The sequence below is a fragment of the Camellia sinensis genome, chromosome 9, assembly GCF_055761805.1.
Source record: "Camellia sinensis isolate YWXY chromosome 9, ASM5576180v1, whole genome shotgun sequence".
Lineage (NCBI taxonomy): Eukaryota > Viridiplantae > Streptophyta > Magnoliopsida > Ericales > Theaceae > Camellia > Camellia sinensis.
Genome location: NC_138969.1, coordinates 197249465 through 197268935, shown reverse-complemented (window position 1 = coordinate 197268935; position 19471 = coordinate 197249465). Strand labels below are relative to the sequence as shown.

Here is a 19471-nt window from a genome sequence, read left to right as displayed (position 1 = left end):
AAGGTAGAAATCGTTGCAATTACCAAGATCATTATTAATACTTTGAAACAATAGCTATAGTCTGTATCAACCAATGCCAAATTCAGTAACAAATCTAAACCTTCCTGTGGGTAGAGGTCACAAAACTGCATTAGATTTGCTATTACTTCATAATAAGACTAATGGGTCGAAATATGTAAGGAAAAGAAAACTCATACCTGTGGGTTTAGAGTGTTTAATCCCTTTAATACCCAATCCATTATCTTATTCCAATTAAATTTCATAAATAATTACTTTCCTGTGGGACCAAGAAATTATTTATAAAACATAATTGCAATGTAAAAATGCCAAATTAACTTGTAACTTTATGTGATCAAAATACTGAGGATCACATCTTTATGTTTTAAGATGTTGTGGCTACTCTTAAAACAGAAAAAAAATTTTAAATATGGCATAATTTATTAATGTGAGCAAATCCTTATAGTCACAACAAATACATAATCTTTCAATGCACATAATGTATAATACATACAATCAGAGTAATATCACATGAAAAATCCCAAGATCAAACACATGTAGTTCAACCTTATACTAGAATTTGCTTAAAAATTGGACCAAAATAAATTCCATAAGCCCAATACATAGTGTATTCATACTCTTATTTCACATGAATTTTCAATACATAAATAATTACCTTAATGCATGTAATATAATATTACATTATTTTAGATAACATGCCAATGAATCTCAAAAATTATAAAAACTAAAAGAACATGTTATAATTCACTGTATGAGATTCAATTGAATTTGCTTACTATTTAAACATGCAACGATAATAAACAAAACATCCTTAACAGTATGTTAAAATTTCTTTATGAAAATTCTACAAATAAATTCAAATAAAAGTATGAGAATTTCTAGATTTGATATAGAATCAGATTAAATATTTTGTTCTTTAATGTGTGTGTCAAAAATAATAGTTAATAACACACAACAAGTCTCCTAAATAAAATAGATTCAGAGTAGGAGAAAATTCTAAATAAATATAAATACCACTAGCACAAATCACGATGGACTCCACTATTGCAACAGTGCTTCCTTTTTCTTTAATAGTGATTTTCAATAGTTATGCAATATAAATTACTCATTCTGATTCTACAATGATTCTGAATTGTGAAATTTTATGGTGTGAATTAGATTCAGTATGCGACTGTACGCATCAAAACATTCAGTAAATTGTTGAATAAAACATTCTACATTGTAAGATGCGGAAGTTTGATTTTATATAGACGAAACAAATACTAAACAACATAACAGAAGGTTGGCTCTGATACCAATTGTTATAATTAAATTAATTTTAATTCAGAAAGAAGAATACCTCCCGCCATGATGTTCAAGCCTTTGAATCTTTGTCCTTGAATGATCAAGTTTTGAATGTATAAAGAAGCCCACTCATAGAACACTAGTCCCAATGAACTGCATAGCATCACAAATACTTTAGGTGCACAAAATGATGTTTTTCACTAATAATAATCAAAATGTCATGACAAAACAAAATAAAACAACAACTAGCAAAATATTTAATCTGATTCTATATCAAATCTAGAAATTCTCATACTTTTATTTGAATTTATTTGTAGAATTTTCATAAAGAAATTTTAACATGCTGTTAAGGATGTTTTGTTTATTATCGTTGCATGTTTAAATAGTAAGCAAATTCAATTGAATCTCATACAGTGAATTATAACATGTTCTTTTAGTTTTTATAATTTTTGAGATTCATTGGCATGTTATCTAAAATAATGTAATATTATATTACATGCATTAAGGTAATTATTTATGCATTGAAAATTCATGTGAAATAAGAGTATGAATACACTATGTGTTGGGCTTATGGAATTTATTTTGGTCCAATTTTTAAGCAAATTCTAGTATAAGGTTGAACTACATGTGTTTGGTCTTGGGATTTTTCATGCGATGTTACTCTTATTGTATATATTATATATTATGTACATTGAAAGATTATGTATTTGTTGTAACTATAAGGATTTGCTCACATTAATAAATTATGCCATATTTAAAAATTTTATTCTGTTTTAAGAGTCGCCACAGCATCTTAAGACATAAAGATGTGATCCTCAGTATTTTGATCACATAAAGCTACAAGTTAATTTGGCATTTTTACATTGCAATTATGTTTTACAAATAATTTCTTGGTCCCACAGGAAAGTAATTATTTATGAAATTTAATTGGAATAAGATAATGGATTGGGTATTATAGGGATTGAACACTCTAAACCCACTCTAAACCCACAGGTATGAGTTTTCTTTTCCTTACATATTTCGGAACCCATTAGTCTTATTATAAAGTAATAGCAAATCTAATGCAGTTTAGTGACCTCTACCCACAGGAAGGTTTAGATTTGTTACTGAATTTGACATTGGTTGATTCTGACTATAGCTATTGTTTCAAAGCATTAATAATGTTCTTGGTAATTGGAGCGATTTCTACCTCTGTACTATCTAATGAGTCTTCTCGTATTCCATTCTTGAACGGTGATAATTTTTCAGACTGGAAGGACAAAATCCTTCTAACATTAGGGTGCATAGACCTCGATCTGGCACTCCGTGTGGATGAACCTCCTGAACCCACGGACGAGAGTTCCGCTGTAGAAAAAAGTGCTTATGATAAGTGGGAGCGATCCAATCGCTTAAGCCTAATGCTCATAAAGTCACATATTAGCCAGAGCATTAAGGGCTCAATCCCACCATCTGATAAGGTCAAGAACTACATGAGGGCTATTGAAGAGCAATTTGTTAGTTCTGACAAAGCATTGGCAAGTACCCTAATGAACAAACTATCAGGAATGAAGCATAACAATTCTAGGAGTGTGCGTGAGCACATTATGGAAATGAGGGACATTGTAGCTCGTCTTAAGTCCTTAGAGATTGAGATTTCTAAGTCATTCCTTGTCAATTTCATACTCAATTCTCTTCTTGTGGAATATGGAGCATTCCAAATTTCTTACAACACACAGAAGGAAAAATGGTCTATCAATGAACTTTTGACCATGTGTGTTCAAGAGGAGGAGAGATTGAAGCATGGAAAAGTAGAAAGTGCTCATTTAGCAACACATAAAGGAGGGCAATGGAAAAAGGGCAAAGGTGATCAGAAATGGAAGAAGCTTGGTAAAGTGCCGTTTAAAAATCATGGCAATAAGGGTGCATGCTTCTTCTGCAAGAAAAAGGGTCACATGAAAAAAGACTGCCCCAAGTATAAGAAATGGCTTGAGAAGAAAGGTAATCTCATACTCTTGTGTGTTATGAATCTAATTTTGTTAATACTCGTCAATATGATTGGTGGAATGATTCGGGTTCTACAATTCACATTGCTAATACCATGCAGGGCTTCCTCAGCCTAAGGAAACCGACGGGAAGTGAACAAGGCATCTATTTAGGCAATGGGATGCGTTCGCACGTCAAAGCTGTTGGAACTTTCCGACTTGTTTTAAAAAATGGCTTTGTTTTGGATCTTGAAAACAGCATTTCTGAATGGGGATCTTGAGGAAAAAGTATACATGAAGCAACTTGAAGGTTTTTGTTCTGATAAAGATAGTCACTTAGTTTGCAAGCTCAAGAAATCCATATATGGACTAAAACAAGCTTCCCGACAGTGGTATTTAAAGTTCCACAATGTTATTACTTCATATGGTTTTACGGAGAATGTTGTGGACAACTGTATATACCTTAAGGTTAGTGGGAGCAAATACATTTTTCTAGTTCTATTATGTGGATGAAATTTTACTTGCATCTAATGATTTGGGATTTTTGCATGATACTAAACAATTTCTTTCTCAAAATTTTGAAATGAAGGATATGGGTGAAGCTTCTTATGTCATTGGCATAGAGATTCACAGAGATAGGTCCAAAAGGACATTAGGACTATCTCATAAAGCCTGCATTGAAAGAGTTTTGGAGAAATTCAAGATGCGTGATTGCACTCCTAATGCAGCACCCTTTTAAAGGGTGACAAATTCAGTTTAAGTCAATGTCCGAAGAATGATTTGGAAAAGGAACAAATGGTTAGCATTCCCTATGCGTCTGTCGTAGGCAGTTTAATGCATGCTTTGGTTTGTACACGACCTGACATTGCATTTGCAGTTGGGATGCTTGGAAGATACCAAAGTAATCCAAGAACAGAACATTGGAAGGCTGCAAAGAAAATCATGAGGTACTTAAAGGGAACCAAGGACTACATGCTTACTTACACGCAAGTTGACTGTGTTGAGGTGGTTGGATATTCAGACTCGGATTTTGCGGGTTGTCAAGATTCCAGAAAATCCACTTTAGGATATGTCTATCTGCTAGCAAGCGGTGTTGTTTCATGGAAGAGCGTCAAAGAGACGATAATTGCATCGTCAACAATGGAAGCAAAGTTTATAGCCTGCTTTGAAGCAACCTCACAGGCTATCTGGTTAAGGAATTTTATCACAGGGCTTCGAATTGTGGATTCAATTTCTAGGCCATTAAAGGTTTACTGTGATAATTTAGCTGCGGTTTCTTCTCTAACAACAACAAAAGTGGTAGCCGCAGCAAGCATATTGACATAAAGTATCTTGCTATTCGAGACCGTGTTAAGAAGTAAGAAGTCAGCATTGAGCATATTAGTACCGATATGATGATTGCAGATCCCATAACCAAAGGTCTTTCTGTAAAGGTGTTTTCAAAACACGTTGAAGGCATGGGACTGATTGGTTAGCTCAATAATTTTTCTAGTTGTTGTTTTATTTTGTTTTGTCATGACATTTTGATTATTATTAGTGAAAAGCATCATTTTGTGCACCTAAAGTATTTGTGATGTTATGCAGTCCATTGGGACTATTGATCCATAGGGATCATTGGACCCAGAATAACTTATTAGAAGTTATTCATAAAGAATGACACCACATTAAGTTGAGAGTGTGATACAATGTAATACATGGAAGGAAATACTTAATTGATAGAGTATAACCGCCATGATTCGTGTATTATACCTCTAAGGTTTGGGCATTTTTATTTAATGACCATCATCAGTTTGGTAGTTACCCGACAGCCAACAACGTGTGTTATATGTGCCAAGTGAGAGAATGTAAGAATATCCATAAAGTGGCCCATATACCACATGTTTTATTTATTTATTTATTTATATTATATATATTTAATTGGTTTAATGACTAATTAATTGGTTTAATGGCTAATTAATTAGTTTAATGGTTAATAGGTAACTGATGTCTGTTTAATATCCCATATGGTAGTTTCATAGGACTTTATAACTTCCCTGATGGTGGGAAGTTATAAAGAGTTACACTTGGATATAGGTCCAAGCCTATCTATAAATATGCCTGTGATAGCCATCAAACATAGACATTGTTTTTGTGCATAGAATAGGCTTGAAACTCTGTCCCTTTCACTTTTCTCATATGGTTCTGTAAAAGTGTTCTGCGAGTGGGCTTCTTTATACATTCAACATTTGATCATTTAAAGATAAAGATTCAAAGACTTGAACATCACGGCAGGAGGTATTCTTCTTTCTGAATTAAAATTAATTTAATTATAACAATGTTCAATTGGAAAAGGAAAAGAAAGAAGAGTTATACTTAGGAATTCATATTCATTAAGCAGCAACAGGTGAACTCACAAGCTATGGTGTACACTAATCAAGAGACTTGGGAACTAAATTGAAAGATGCTTGATCATATGTTTAATTCCTGTTAATTCATTGTTATTGGTTTATTTGTTTTTCAAAGATATTTTGATGTGATTGTTTCTGTTATGATTTTTTTTAATTGATTTTTTAAAGTGAATTTTTGTTGCAGGTGACTAATCCACCTTACAAATGTTGGGATTGTGTTGTTTTTCTATGCGTGTTGATGGTTGGCTCTTTCATTTTAAATTGGATGATTAATTTTCCTTCTTTTTTATTTTTTATTTTTTTAAAGCTAGGATGATTACTCTTTTGTACCAAAATGTTCACTCAGTTATAACACTAATTTAGACATATTCTTTTATTGAAGGTTGCCTCATTTTAAGTCACTGTACATGTGTTATTTTGGCGTAAATATCTTTGTTTATGTTGTACACAACATTTTTATATTATAAATTTGCTATTTAAACTTTAATTATGAAGTTTGCCAAAACTGTAATTTGCTATTTCGACTTATGTGTAAACTTTTATATTGCAATGAAATTGTTATCATTTTGAATTAATTTATTACAGTTGATTTCTATAGCAGTGAAATTGTTACCATTTTGAATTGATTTATTTTAATTAATTTTTGTAAAGTATATGATACCAATATTATTTACATTGTGCTTTCAGACACGGACATTCACTAGCATCTAGATATTGCAAGTTTTTTTTTTTTTTTTTTTTTTGAACAAGCAGATATTGCAACTTGCAAGTTGCGACAGGTAATCACATTCAAAAAAGTTGCAACAAGTACAACGCGTATAATAAAAAATATCCATAAAGTGGGAGAATGTAAGAATATCCATAAAGTGGCCCATATACCACATGTTTTATTTATTTATTTATTTATATTATATATATATTCAATTGGTTTAATGACTAATTAATTGGTTTAATGGCTAATTAATTAGTTTAATGGTTAATGGGTAACTGATGTCTGTTTAATATCCCATATGGTGGTTTCATGGGACTTTATAACTTCCCTGATGGTGGGAAGTTATGGGTCCAAGCCTATCTATAAATATGTCTGTGATAGCCATCAAACATAGACATTGTTTTTGTGCATAGAATAGGCTTGAAACTCTGTCCCTTTCACTTTTCTCATATGGTTCTGTAAAAGTGTTCTGCGAGTGGGCTTCTTTATACATTCAACATTTGATCATTTAAAGATAAAGATTCAAAGGCTTGAATATCACGGCAGGAGGTATTCTTCTTTCTGAATTAAAATTAATTTAATTATAACAATGTTCAATTGGAAAAGGAAAAGAAAGAAGAGTTATACTTAGGAATTCATATTCATTAAGCAGCAACAGGTGAACTCACAAGCTATGGTGTACACTAATCAAGAGACTTGGGAACTAAATTGAAAGGTGCTTGATCATATGTTTAATTCCTGTTAATTCATTGTTATTGGTTTATTTGTTTTTCTAAGGTATTTTGATATGATTGTTTCTGTTATGATTTTTTTTTAATTGATTTTTTAAAGTGAATTTTTGTTGCAGGTGACTAATACACCTTACAAATGTTGGGATTGTGTTGTTTTTCTATGCGTGTTGATGGTTGGCTCTTTCATTTTAAATTGGATGATTAATTTTTCTTCTTTTTTATTTTTTATTTTTTTAAAGCTAGGATGATTACTCTTTTGTACCAAAATGTTCACTCAGTTATAATACTAATTTAGACATATTCTTTTATTGAAGGTTGCCTCATTTTAAGTCACTGTACATGTGTTATTTTGGCGTAAATATCTTTGTTTATGTTGTACACAACATTTTTATATTATAAATTTGCTATTTAAACTTTAATTATGAAGTTTGCCAAAACTGTAATTTGCTATTTCGACTTATGTGTAAACTTTTATATTGCAATGAAATTGTTATCATTTTGAATTAATTTATTACAGTTGATTTCTATAGCAGTGAAATTGTTACCATTTTGAATTGATTTATTTTAATTAATTTTTGTAAAATATATGATACCAATGTTATTTACACCGTGCTTTCAGACACGAACATCCACTAGCATCTAGATATTACAATTTTTTTTTTTTTTTTTTTTGAACAAGCAGATATCGCAACTTGCAAGTTGGGACAGGTAATCACATTCAAAAAAGTTGCAACAAGTACAACGCGTATATGGGAAGACACGGCAACTTGGTGTTTTTTTCTTCAAGTGTAAATTACGCTGATCATTACAATTTTAAAATATACAAACACGCACACAACAACAAACTCACATCATTTTTTTATTTTTTTTATTATAAAAAAAATCAAAAAATTAAAAAATTAACTTTTTATCAACATTCCAAAACACCACTCTATAAATATGACATAACTTCACTTGTATTCCTTTTAGTTAAGGTGAAAATAATTAAAAATTCTATGTATTTTTGAAATGTCATTATTATTTTTTCATTCACAGTAATTACTAATAAAAATAAGATAAATGTCTTTTGATACTCAATTTATAAGATTTCATATGAGAAGTGGGTTGATTTTTTAACTTTTTAACTATTTTAGTCTGGGGTTAAAAAGTCTCGTTTGTGATAGACTTTTTGACTTTTTGTGAGAAAAATAATGTAATGATTGTGGGTTAGATATAATATTTTATCTTATTAAGTTAAAAATTTTATTTTATCTTTTTATGGTTAAAATAGTCTCAAACCCAACCCAACCCAAGTTGCCAAATGAAGGCTACTTTAGCTTATTAACTTTAAAAGAGACTGTTTGGAAAATGATTTTTTTAGTCATTTTTTTGAATTTTGTTATTAAAATATGAAATAAAAAAATTACGGATCAATCCTATTGACCAAATTTATTTACTTATAAGTCCTGCTTCTTTTTTCATCTATGAACATCCCTAAAAAGCGTTGGGGCAAAATAAGCATTTCAAGGTTTATTAGTGTATTAAAAAAATGTATATAACCAATAGGTATTTAAATCCATCACATAAGACTGATCTATAATTTATTCAAAAATGATATCGTTGAAAATGATTTTTTGTTTTTTTACAAAAAAAAAAATGTGTAAAAAATAGTGTGAATGAAAAGAAACTTCGACTTTGAAGAGACGATGACAATGAATATTTGACTTTTTATACAAGTTGAAAATATTTTAATTTTTTGATTTTTTTAATGACTTATTAATTTTTTTAATAAAATATTTACTTCCCAAATGAACCCAAGTCCACAACAAATAAATTAATTATTAATAAAGCTAATTCATTATAGAATTGATTTTTTTTTTTTTGTGATCTTTTTTTTTTTAATCTCTAGTGATTTTATTTATTTTTCAAAAAGTTATACAATTTTAGATTCTATCTACTAGATGAATCAAAAAAGTTTTAAAAATAAAAATATATTAAAAAAATGCACTAAAGACTGCCAAAACTAAGTTATTTTTATATCATATCTAAGTTGGAGGAGAAATATCATTTTTATACTTGTAGGGAAATGGTCTTAACCATGAAGACTACCATAAAACCTTACATCAAATGTTATCAACTTTAGCAATTAGAGTTAAAGTTCCAAAAACATTATATAAATTATAATGTATAAATAAAGCATAAGTTTTGAAAATTAAACCAGATGGGTCACAAAATGGATACGGGTGTTGAGTCACAATCCAATTCAAACCTAATCTAAAACATATGCACAAGACAAGCCCAACCCAACATATCACAACTTGGCACATGCCCAAGACTAAATCCAACACATATACACAAGTCTAGGTCAATCCAAACCAAGACGAAGTAAGTCTAAATCCAAACCTAGGCCAAATCCTAACTTTTATTAATGCTTACATTTCTCATTCATAATTCAATGGTTTCAGCTCATTATTTTGTATTACAATCTTTTCACTTAAGAGAATTCGGATCAGCACCACCTCTAGAGGTGTACAAAAGGGTAGTTTGATTTGGGTTAACATTAAATTTAGAACCCAACCATTAATCAATTACAAGTTTTTAGACTAGAAACTAAATTAATTCTCCATTAGAATCGAATCAAATCAACCTGATGTAAATTAGGTTAGTTCGGGTTGAAACTCCTGATTCTATTATATTCATAGTTAAACATAGCATCCTTTTCAATTTTGCATCATAAAAATTTTAAAAATAAAAAACAAACAACAATAAATATTAATAATAAACAAATCTTGAACGTTCTAATATCACAAAAAAATAAATAAATAAAATAAAAATAAAAAATGACGTGTAAATGGAAGGAAGAGTATGATTTGCTCTAAAAAAAAATTTCACGATTAGTGTAGTAATGTTGACTTTAGTATTTACTTTTCACCAATTATATAGAAATAATTTTGCATAAGAAACAATTTTATGTAATAAAGTTAAAATAAAGGGGGAAAAAAAAACTAAGATTTGACCATTATAACAAAATAAATTCTAAATTTTTAATTTGGTTAATTTAAACTATAATATTTGATTTATTTTTCATCTAAATTATTTACCTATTTCTGTCAAGTAAAACTAAAATAAAAAATATTTTAGTCATTAACTCAAGGTGTACATAAAATATTTAAAATACCTATTTGTTGAGTTTAATGACCAAAATAATATTTTTTATATTGATTTTTCTTAACGAATGTAAGCAAATAATTGAAAACAAATCAAAAAATTTAAATTTAAATTGATAAAATTAAAAATTAAAAGTTTATTTTATTACAAAGGTTAAATATTTGGGAAAAAAAAATTTATAATTTTTTTTTTTTTTTAAATAAAGGTCTCACAATTCTGGTAAAATTTTTGGTAACCCAAATTCTTCCAAACTCGGCCCATCTGGGTTGAGGATTTGTGGGAAACATATTGGGCTTAGATTTTAGATTGGGTGTGGCTACAAAACTTGAAGCCCAGCCCAGTTAATACTTTGGGTTATTACAAAATAGTCGTTTTTTTTTTTTTTTTTTTTCCGGGAATTACAAAATAGTTATCTATACTATCTATATATCTATACTATATATTAAGCAAAATGAGATTTTTAACTCTAAGTCTTGTGGGAGCTCTAATCTCTCAATTTAAATTTCCTAATTTTTTGATTTTAAAAAAAAAAACTTAACATTTATTAACTTCTCCCAACCCTCAGAGTCTTACACTCATAATAACACTTTAATGCATTAAGAACAAGCATAAAAAAAAATTTCTTGAAAAGTCTAACACATATGATTATTATCAAAATATTAAACTTTAATATAATATAATAAAAAAAAAGAAGATATTTAATTCCTTAAAAAGTCCAACACATATGATTATTATCAAAATATCAAACTTTAATATAATATAAAAAATGGGAAAAAAAGACATTTAAAAAAAAGACATTTAAAAATCGCAATTCACATATATAGATAATTGTAAATATATTAAGGAAAAAGTGGTTTCTAAACCCCAAGCCTTGTAGGAGCTCCAATCTCTCAATCTTAATTTTCTAAATTTTTGATTCAAAAAAAAAAAAAAAAAAAACTTAGCATTTATTTATTTGATCAAAATCTCATAATCAACATTTATTAACTTTTTTCAATCCACATGCCTGCATTTATTAATTTGGTCAAAATCTCTGATTAGCATTTAAAATCCCCTCATACAAATAATTATAGATACAACCCGTGCATAATTACTGCAGTAGCCTTTTTAATTTCTCCTGTGCACTATGATTAGTGATAAGATTGTTAAATTATTTTTATAAAAAATCTTAAAAAATATAATTTATATATTAAAAAAAATTAAAACAAATATAAATATCTATAATTATCTCGTGCATAGCACGGGTAATAGGCTAGCCTATACTATATATTAAGTACGGGTAATAGGCTAGTCTATACTATATATTAAGCAAAAGGGGGTTTTTAATCCCAAATCTTGTAGGAGCTCCAATCTCTCAATCTAAATTTCCTGATTTTTTGATTTTTAAAAAAAAAAAAAACTTAGCATTTATTAACTTCTCCCAACTCCCAAGTCTTACTGTCATAATAACACTTTAATGCATTAACAACAAGCATAAAAATAATTCTTTAAAATCCAACACATGAATTCCTTAAAAAGTCCTAACACATATGATTATTATCCCTAATAATAACACATTAATGCATTAAGAATAAGCATAAAAAAAATTTCTTGAAAAGTCCAACACATATGATTATTATCAAAATTTTAAACTTTAAATATAATATAATAAAAAAAGAAGACATTTAATTCTTTGAAAGGTCCAACACATATGATTATTATCAAAATGTTAAATTTTAATATAATATAAAAAAGGAAAAAAAGAAGACATTTAAAAAAAAAATTAAAATCATAATTCACACATATAGATAATGTAAACACAATCCGTACATAGCACAGGTAATATGCTAGTATCTATACTATATATTAAGTAAAAAGGGGTTTTTAACCCCAAGCCTTGTGGGAGCTCCAATCTCTCAATCTAAATTTTCTGATTTTTTGATTTTAAAAAAAAAAAAAAAACCTTAGCATTTATTAACTTCTCCCAACTCCCAAGTCTTACCCTCATAATAATACTGTAATGCATTAAGAACAAGTGTAATTGTTTTTTTTTTTTTGAAATCTAATACATATGAATTCGTTAAAAAGTCCTAACATATATGATTATTATCCCTCATAATAACACTTTAATCCATTAAGAACAAGCATAAAAATAATTTCTTCAAAAGTCCAACACATATAATTATTATCAAAATATTAAACTTTAATATAATATAATAAAAAAAAGAAGACATTTAATTCATTGAAAAGTCCAACACATATGATTATTATCAAAACATTAAACTTTAATATAATATAAAAAATGAAAAAAAGAAGACATTTTTTAAAAAAAAAAAAAAAAGACATTTAAAAATCGCAATTCACATATATCGATAACTAGCCTATCAACCGTGCTATGTACATAATAATTATAAATATTTATATTTGTGTTAGATTTTTTTTAATATATAAATTATGTTTTTTAAGATTTTTTATAAAAATAATTTAACAATCTTATCACTAATCATAGTGTATGAGAGAAGTTAAAAAGGATACTGCAGTAACTATACACGGGTTGCATCTATAATTATTTGTATGAGGGGATTTTAAATGCTGATCAGGAGATTTTGACCAAATCAATAAATGTAGGCATGTGGAAAGACATGTGGATTGAAAAAAATTAATAAATGTTGATCAAGAAATTTTGACAAAATCAATAAATGCTGAGTATTTTTTTTGTAATAAAAAATTTTGAAAATTCAAATTGAGATATTGGAGCTCCCACAGGCCTTGGGGGTTAAAAACCCCATTTTGCTTAATAGATAGTATAGAAGTATAGATTGTAAATATATTAAGGAAAATGGGGTTTCTAAATCCCAAGCTTTGTGAGAGCTGCAATTTCTCAATTTTAATTCTCTAAATTTTTTATTTAAAAAAAAAACCACAGCATTTATTGATTTGGTCAAAATTCCATGATCAACATTTATTAACTTTTTCCAATCTACATGCCTGCATTTATTGATTTGGTCAAAATCCCTGATTAGCATTTAAAATCTCCTCATACAAATAATTATAAATACAGCCCGTGCATAGTTACTGCAGTAGTATTTTTAATTTCTCCCGTACACTATGGTTAGTGATAAGATTGTTAAATTATTTTTATAAAAAAATCTTTAAAAAATTAATTTATATATTAAAAAAATTAAAACAAATATAAATATTTATAATTATCTCGTGCATAGCACGGGTCACAGGCTAGTGATATATTAAGCAAAAGAGGATTTTTAACCGCAAGCCTTGTGGGAGCTCCAATCTCCTAATTTAAATTTTTTGATTTTTTGATTTTAAAAAAAAAAATCTTAGCATTTATTAACTTCTCCCAACCCCCAAGTCTTACCCTCATAATAATACTTTAATGCATTAAGAACAAGCATAAAAAAAATTCTTTTAAATCCAACACATGAATTTCTTGAAAAGTCCCAACACATATGATTATTATTCATCATAATATCACTTTAATGTATTAAGAACAAGTATAAAAAAAAAATTCTTGAAAAGTCTAACGCATATGATTATTATCAAAATATTAAACGTTAGTATAATATAATAATAATAATAATAATAATAATAATAATAATAATAATAAAAGACATTTAATTCCTTAAAAAGTCTAACACATATGATTATTATCAAAATATTAAACTTTAACATAATATAAAAAAGGAAAAAGGAAGACATTTAAAAAAAAAAAAATTAAAAATCCCAATTCACATATATAGATAATGAACACAATCCGTACATAGTACGGGTGATATGCTAGTCTATATCTATACTATCTATTAAGCAAAAGGGGGTTTTTAACCCACAAGCCTTATGGGAGCTCCAATATCTCAATCCTAATTTTCTAATTTTTTGATTTAAAAAAATAACTCAGCATTTATTAATTTTTTCCAATCCCTATGCCTTTTGGGAAATTTGGTCAAAACTCCCTCACAATTAAGCTTTAATGCATTAAAGACCAGCATAAACAAAATTTCTTGAAAATTTCAACACATCTATCTATCTATATTATATTATCTATATCTATATCTATGTATCTATCTATATATCTATATCTATATATCTATCTATCTATCTATATATCTATATCTATATATTAAGTAAAAAGAGGTTTTTAACCCCAAATTTTGTGAGAGTTCCAATATCCCAATCTAAATTTTCTGATTTTTTTATTTTAAAAAAAATATTAGCATTTTTTAACTTCTCCAAACTCCTAAGTGTTACCTTCATAATAACACTTTAATGCATTAAGAACAAGCATAAAAAACAATTCTTGAAAAGTCCAACACATATGATTATTATCAAAATATTAAACTTTAATATAGTATAAAAATGGGAAAAAAAGACATTTAAAAAAAAAAAATTTAAAAATCACAATTCGCATATATAGATAGTTGTAAACATAATCCGTACGGGTGATATGCTATCTATACTTCTATACTATATATTAAACAAAAAGGGGTTTCTAACCCACAAGCCTTGTGGGAGCTCCAATATTCCAATCTTATTTTTCTAAAACCTCAACATTTATTGACTTCTTCTAACCCACAAGCCTTTTTGACTTCTCTCATACCGATTGCTACACCATTTTCAACTTCTTTCATACACTATGATTAGTAATGTGATTGTTAAATTATTTTTTATAGAAAATCTAAAAGTAATAATTTGTATATTAAAAAAATATCTAAAATAAATATAAATTCATATTAAATCTATCTATCTATCTATATCTATATCTATACTATATATTAAGCAAAAGGGGATTTTTAACCCCAAGCCTTGTGGAAGCTCCAATCTCCCAATCTAAATTTCCTGATTTTTTGATTTAAAAAAAAAAAAAAAAACCTTAGCATTTATTAACTTGTCCCAACCACTAAGTCTTACCCTCATAATAACACTTTAATGCATTAAGAACAAGCATAAAAAAAAAATTCTCTGAAATCTAACACATATGAATTTGTAACGCCCTCAAAATAATAACATAAAACCCATCAATATAGACATGCATTGGTTTACAAAAGTTCTACATTTTTTTCCATTCATCAGAGTTTCATTACAAAAAGTATTACATGTTAACGACAAAAGCAAATGCCCTAAAAGCTTACAGCTTTCCAAGTTAACACTTGGTTACAACAAAAGAGTAATAACTCATTTACACATTAAGCCCTTGGCTTGAATTTACATGTAATATATCAAAAATAAAACGACAAAAGTATGTCCGCCTCTAGCCTCCCAAGCTATGTTCTTGGAGGTGGCATGCTACCTGTACCTGAAAATGATATTCCCATATAGGGTGAGCCACAGCCCAGTAGAAATACACTAAACCAAATATGAACAATGACTAAAAGATTAGCAGTTGATAGATGGCCAACACTGATACTTTCTCTTATCACACTTTACAGTTTTTTGACATGCAAGTCCATATTACAATTCATTTTCCAGTTCCTTTCAATTCTCAATTTTACAACCATGGCTCAGAATCTGGCCAAACAATTCATATGAGACAGTGACTCATATCAAACACTTCCCATTTCATATTAGATAAGCATACTAGCTATATCACACAACAACAGATAAGCATACAAGCTATATCATCACTTCCACAGATATGCATATGAGCACTATCACACTTCCAATGACAAGCATATGAGCTCTGTCAATACATCACTAGATAAGCATATGAGCTCTATCTACGGAGTCTATCCCCTATCTCCTCCCAACAACATCCGGTTTAGAGGTCCATCCCCTATCTTCCCCTAAACCGCGGAGTACATCCCCTATCTCCTCCAACACAACACAATGCATATAAACAACAATTATACACATCATCACACAATACATAAATCTAATGTATTCTTTCAATCGTCAATCTCATTGACACATTCCAGTGATTAGTTTCAGTTTGCCTAATCATCATGCATTGTCTACAACAATCAAGACTATCCTCCATCGATAGCCCAAAGCAGTTATTTCTATACAGAAAATAAATGCGACAATGGATATATAATCAACATTCCAACTAGGTGAGTGATAAATAATTCAACTACACCCTTTTATCCCATGACTTCCCAAATCAATTTCTCATTTTTCATTTCTCATAATTAATTATGCAAATTAATTAACCAATGTAATTATGGCATTTTCCATAATTTACATTACAACCCTTAGGTTCCATTTTCATTAATGTTTCAACATTAATTCCACTTTCCCATGCCAAACATGCATCTAGGTTTCATATAAATAAAAACCCCAACTTTTGTAAAATTACACAAAAGCCCCAAACTTTCACCAAATTACCAAACCAACCCCAACATCTCAAAATACTAAAATTTAAAGACAAAGCTCATAGAAAGGAGTAGGATATCCCTACCTCGAAGTTTGAGCTCCAATGGAGATGAAGACAAAAATCAAAATGCTCCAAAGACCAAGATTCTCGGATAAAAACGACGCCTTCGACGATCAACACAACTTTTACAAAGGCCGAAGGTGAGGAACTCACCCTAGCTAGATCAAAATCTATAGAGAAGGCAAGATTTTAGAGAGAGGAGCTCTCAAAATGGCTTTTAGAAAAAGTAGGACAGAGAAAGAAAAGCAAAAAGTGATTTGAAATCACCCAGCGGATAACTCATATACGTATGACCCGCTCGAGCGGAGAACACGACGCTCGAGCGCCAAGAACAAAAATCTGGACACGCTTGAGCGCAATAAGGCTCGCTCGAGCTCCAAGACACAGGAATAAAGTACATCCGCTCGAGCGCGAAAACCAGTCCGCTCAAGCGTGGATTTCCCCCTCCCAGAACTTATACTCTGGAAGTACTACCCGCTCGAGCGCCCACCGACCCGCTCGAGCTCCATCGCTCGAGCGTAAACAAACCCGCTCGAGCGCAAAAATCACATCTGCAGAAGTTTTGTAGAGACACGAAATACTGGGAGCGTGCAATCTCCGCTCGAGCACCAGAACGCCCGCTCGAGCGCTAGACTAGAAACCAAACTCCGCTCGAGCGCAGAACGACCCGCTCGAGCGTAACACCAAAATCCTGGGCAGCAAGGATATAGACCAAGGCTTAACTCACCTGTCCAACACAAGCCCATAAACATCCTAAAACTCAATCAAGTGGAATTAAAGGACACAACAAGATAGATACCACTACCAACTTCACGAAACCGAGTCCGGAATACAACAGAACAGTAAAGGGATAACCGAGATCGCTATAACCTCCCCCCCTTAAAGAATTTCGTCCCCGAAATTAAACACAAGTTTTCAAAAACAGGTTTTCTCCATTTTCAACAATATTATAACATAATGTTAAACAACCCGACCCACTTCCGGTCGATTCCATCTCTTTTCAAGAGGCATTTCACAACAAATATTACAAGTGCATTATCAACATGCAATTTTCTTCCATTTCCAACCATTTCCAACATGCATGGTTCACAGTTCATATCATAATCAATATATATGATACAACTCCAGTTCTACAATATAGCCAACATATGCAATATCATAATCAACTCCCATATTAGGGTCAGTTCTACAACACACTTTCATTAAACCAAAACATTACCAATGTTTTACAACTTAAGACATATTTAAAGCTCTTAAGTCCAACAATATTATAGAATTTCATTACAAAATTTCTCATCAATAAACAAGTCCGGATATTTTTCGCGGACCTCCAACTCACGTTCCCAAGTGGCTTCCTCCACTCCGTGATGTTTCCACAAAACCTTTACCAAAGGGATGGTCTTGCCACGCAGGATTTGATCCCGCCTATCCAAGACCCGAACCGGTCTCTCCTCATACGAGGCATCCTCATCTACCTCTAAGTCGGTCCAATCTAACACATGTGATGGGTCTGGCTCATACTTCCGAAGCATACTCACATGAAACACGTCATGAACTCCGGACAACTGCGGCGGCGATGCTAAACGATAAACAACCTCGCCAATCCTCTCAAGGATCTCAAAAGGCCCAATAAACTGAGGGGACAACTTCCCGCTCTTCCCGAACCTCATCAAACCTCGCCTAGGTGATATCTTCAAAAAGACATGATCACCTATCCCAAACGCCAAAGGCCTCCTCCTACGGTCAGCATAAGATTTCTAGCGACTCTGGGCTGTAACAAGCCTCCTACGGATAAGTTCAACTTTCTCCGTCATCTCCCTAACCAACTCCGGACCCAACAATGGTGCATCACCCACCTCGGCCCAACAAACTGGAGACCTACACGGTCGGCCATACAAGGCCTCAAACGGTGCCATACCGATACTAGACTGAAAACTGTTGTTGTAGGCAAACTCTACCAATGGCAAGTGCCTCTCCCACGTCCCACTAAAGTCAAGGACACAACCTCGAAGCATATCCTCAAGGATCTAAATAGTACGCTCGGACTGCCCGTCAGTCTAGGGATGGTAAGCCGTACTAAAGGTCAACTTGGTGCCCAAGGCACTCTGCAAACTCTGCCACAACCTGGCAGTAAAACGAGGGTCTCTATCTGAGACGATCGTCACTGGGACCCCGTGCGATCTCACTATGTCCCGAATATACAAGTTGGCAAGATGATCTACCGAATCTCTCACGCGCATGGGAATAAAGTGCGCCGACTTAGTCAACCGGTCTACAACCACCTAAATAGCATCACTACCCCGCTGAGTCCTCGGAAGACCTACAACGAAGTCCATAGTGACATGCTCCCACTTCCACTCGGCAATAGGCAAAGGTTGCAACAAACCTGCTGGCCTCTGATGCTCGGCCTTCATTTGCTGGCAAGTAAGGCACTTCGATACGAAAACAGCCACATCTCTCTTCATACCCCGCTACCAAAACTGGCGACCCAAATCCCAATACATCTTAGTGCCTCCCGGATGCACCGCAAGACTTGAATGGTGAAACTCTCGGAGTACTTCCTCTCGGCAAGACTTCGGCACAAACAAACGGTCTCGGTATCTCACACTCAAGTCGGGATACACTGTCAAACCCTTCTCAACCTTCCCACCTGAGATATTCTCTCGGAGGGATTCTACCTCAAGGTCACCTCTCCGTGCCTCTAACACTCTAGTCACAAGTGTAGGCTGCGCGACAACGGAAAACAAGGCCGCAGCCTCAATTGATTCGCCCAGTAGCAAATCAAACTCGCCAAGTGCTCCCAACATCTCCCATTCTCAGATGGCAATACAAGCTACATCACTAATGGATTTCCTACTAAGGGCATC

General features: G+C 31.3%; 1 protein-coding gene and 1 pseudogene across 1 annotated transcript; both read left to right on the top strand.

Moving 5' to 3' along the window:
* Nucleotides 1-2667: 2667 nt before the first annotated feature.
* LOC145800087 (uncharacterized) lies at nt 2668-3520 on the top strand. Its single transcript, XM_082889740.1, has 2 exons — nt 2668-3279; nt 3386-3520. The coding sequence occupies exons 1-2, from the start codon at nt 2700-2702 to the stop codon at nt 3418-3420; spliced, it is 615 nt and encodes a 204-aa protein (XP_082745866.1). The 5' UTR covers nt 2668-2699; the 3' UTR covers nt 3421-3520.
* A 538-nt stretch (nt 3521-4058) lies between these two features.
* On the top strand, nt 4059-4589 carry LOC145800038 (secreted RxLR effector protein 161 pseudogene; annotated as a pseudogene).
* Nucleotides 4590-19471: the final 14882 nt, after the last annotated feature.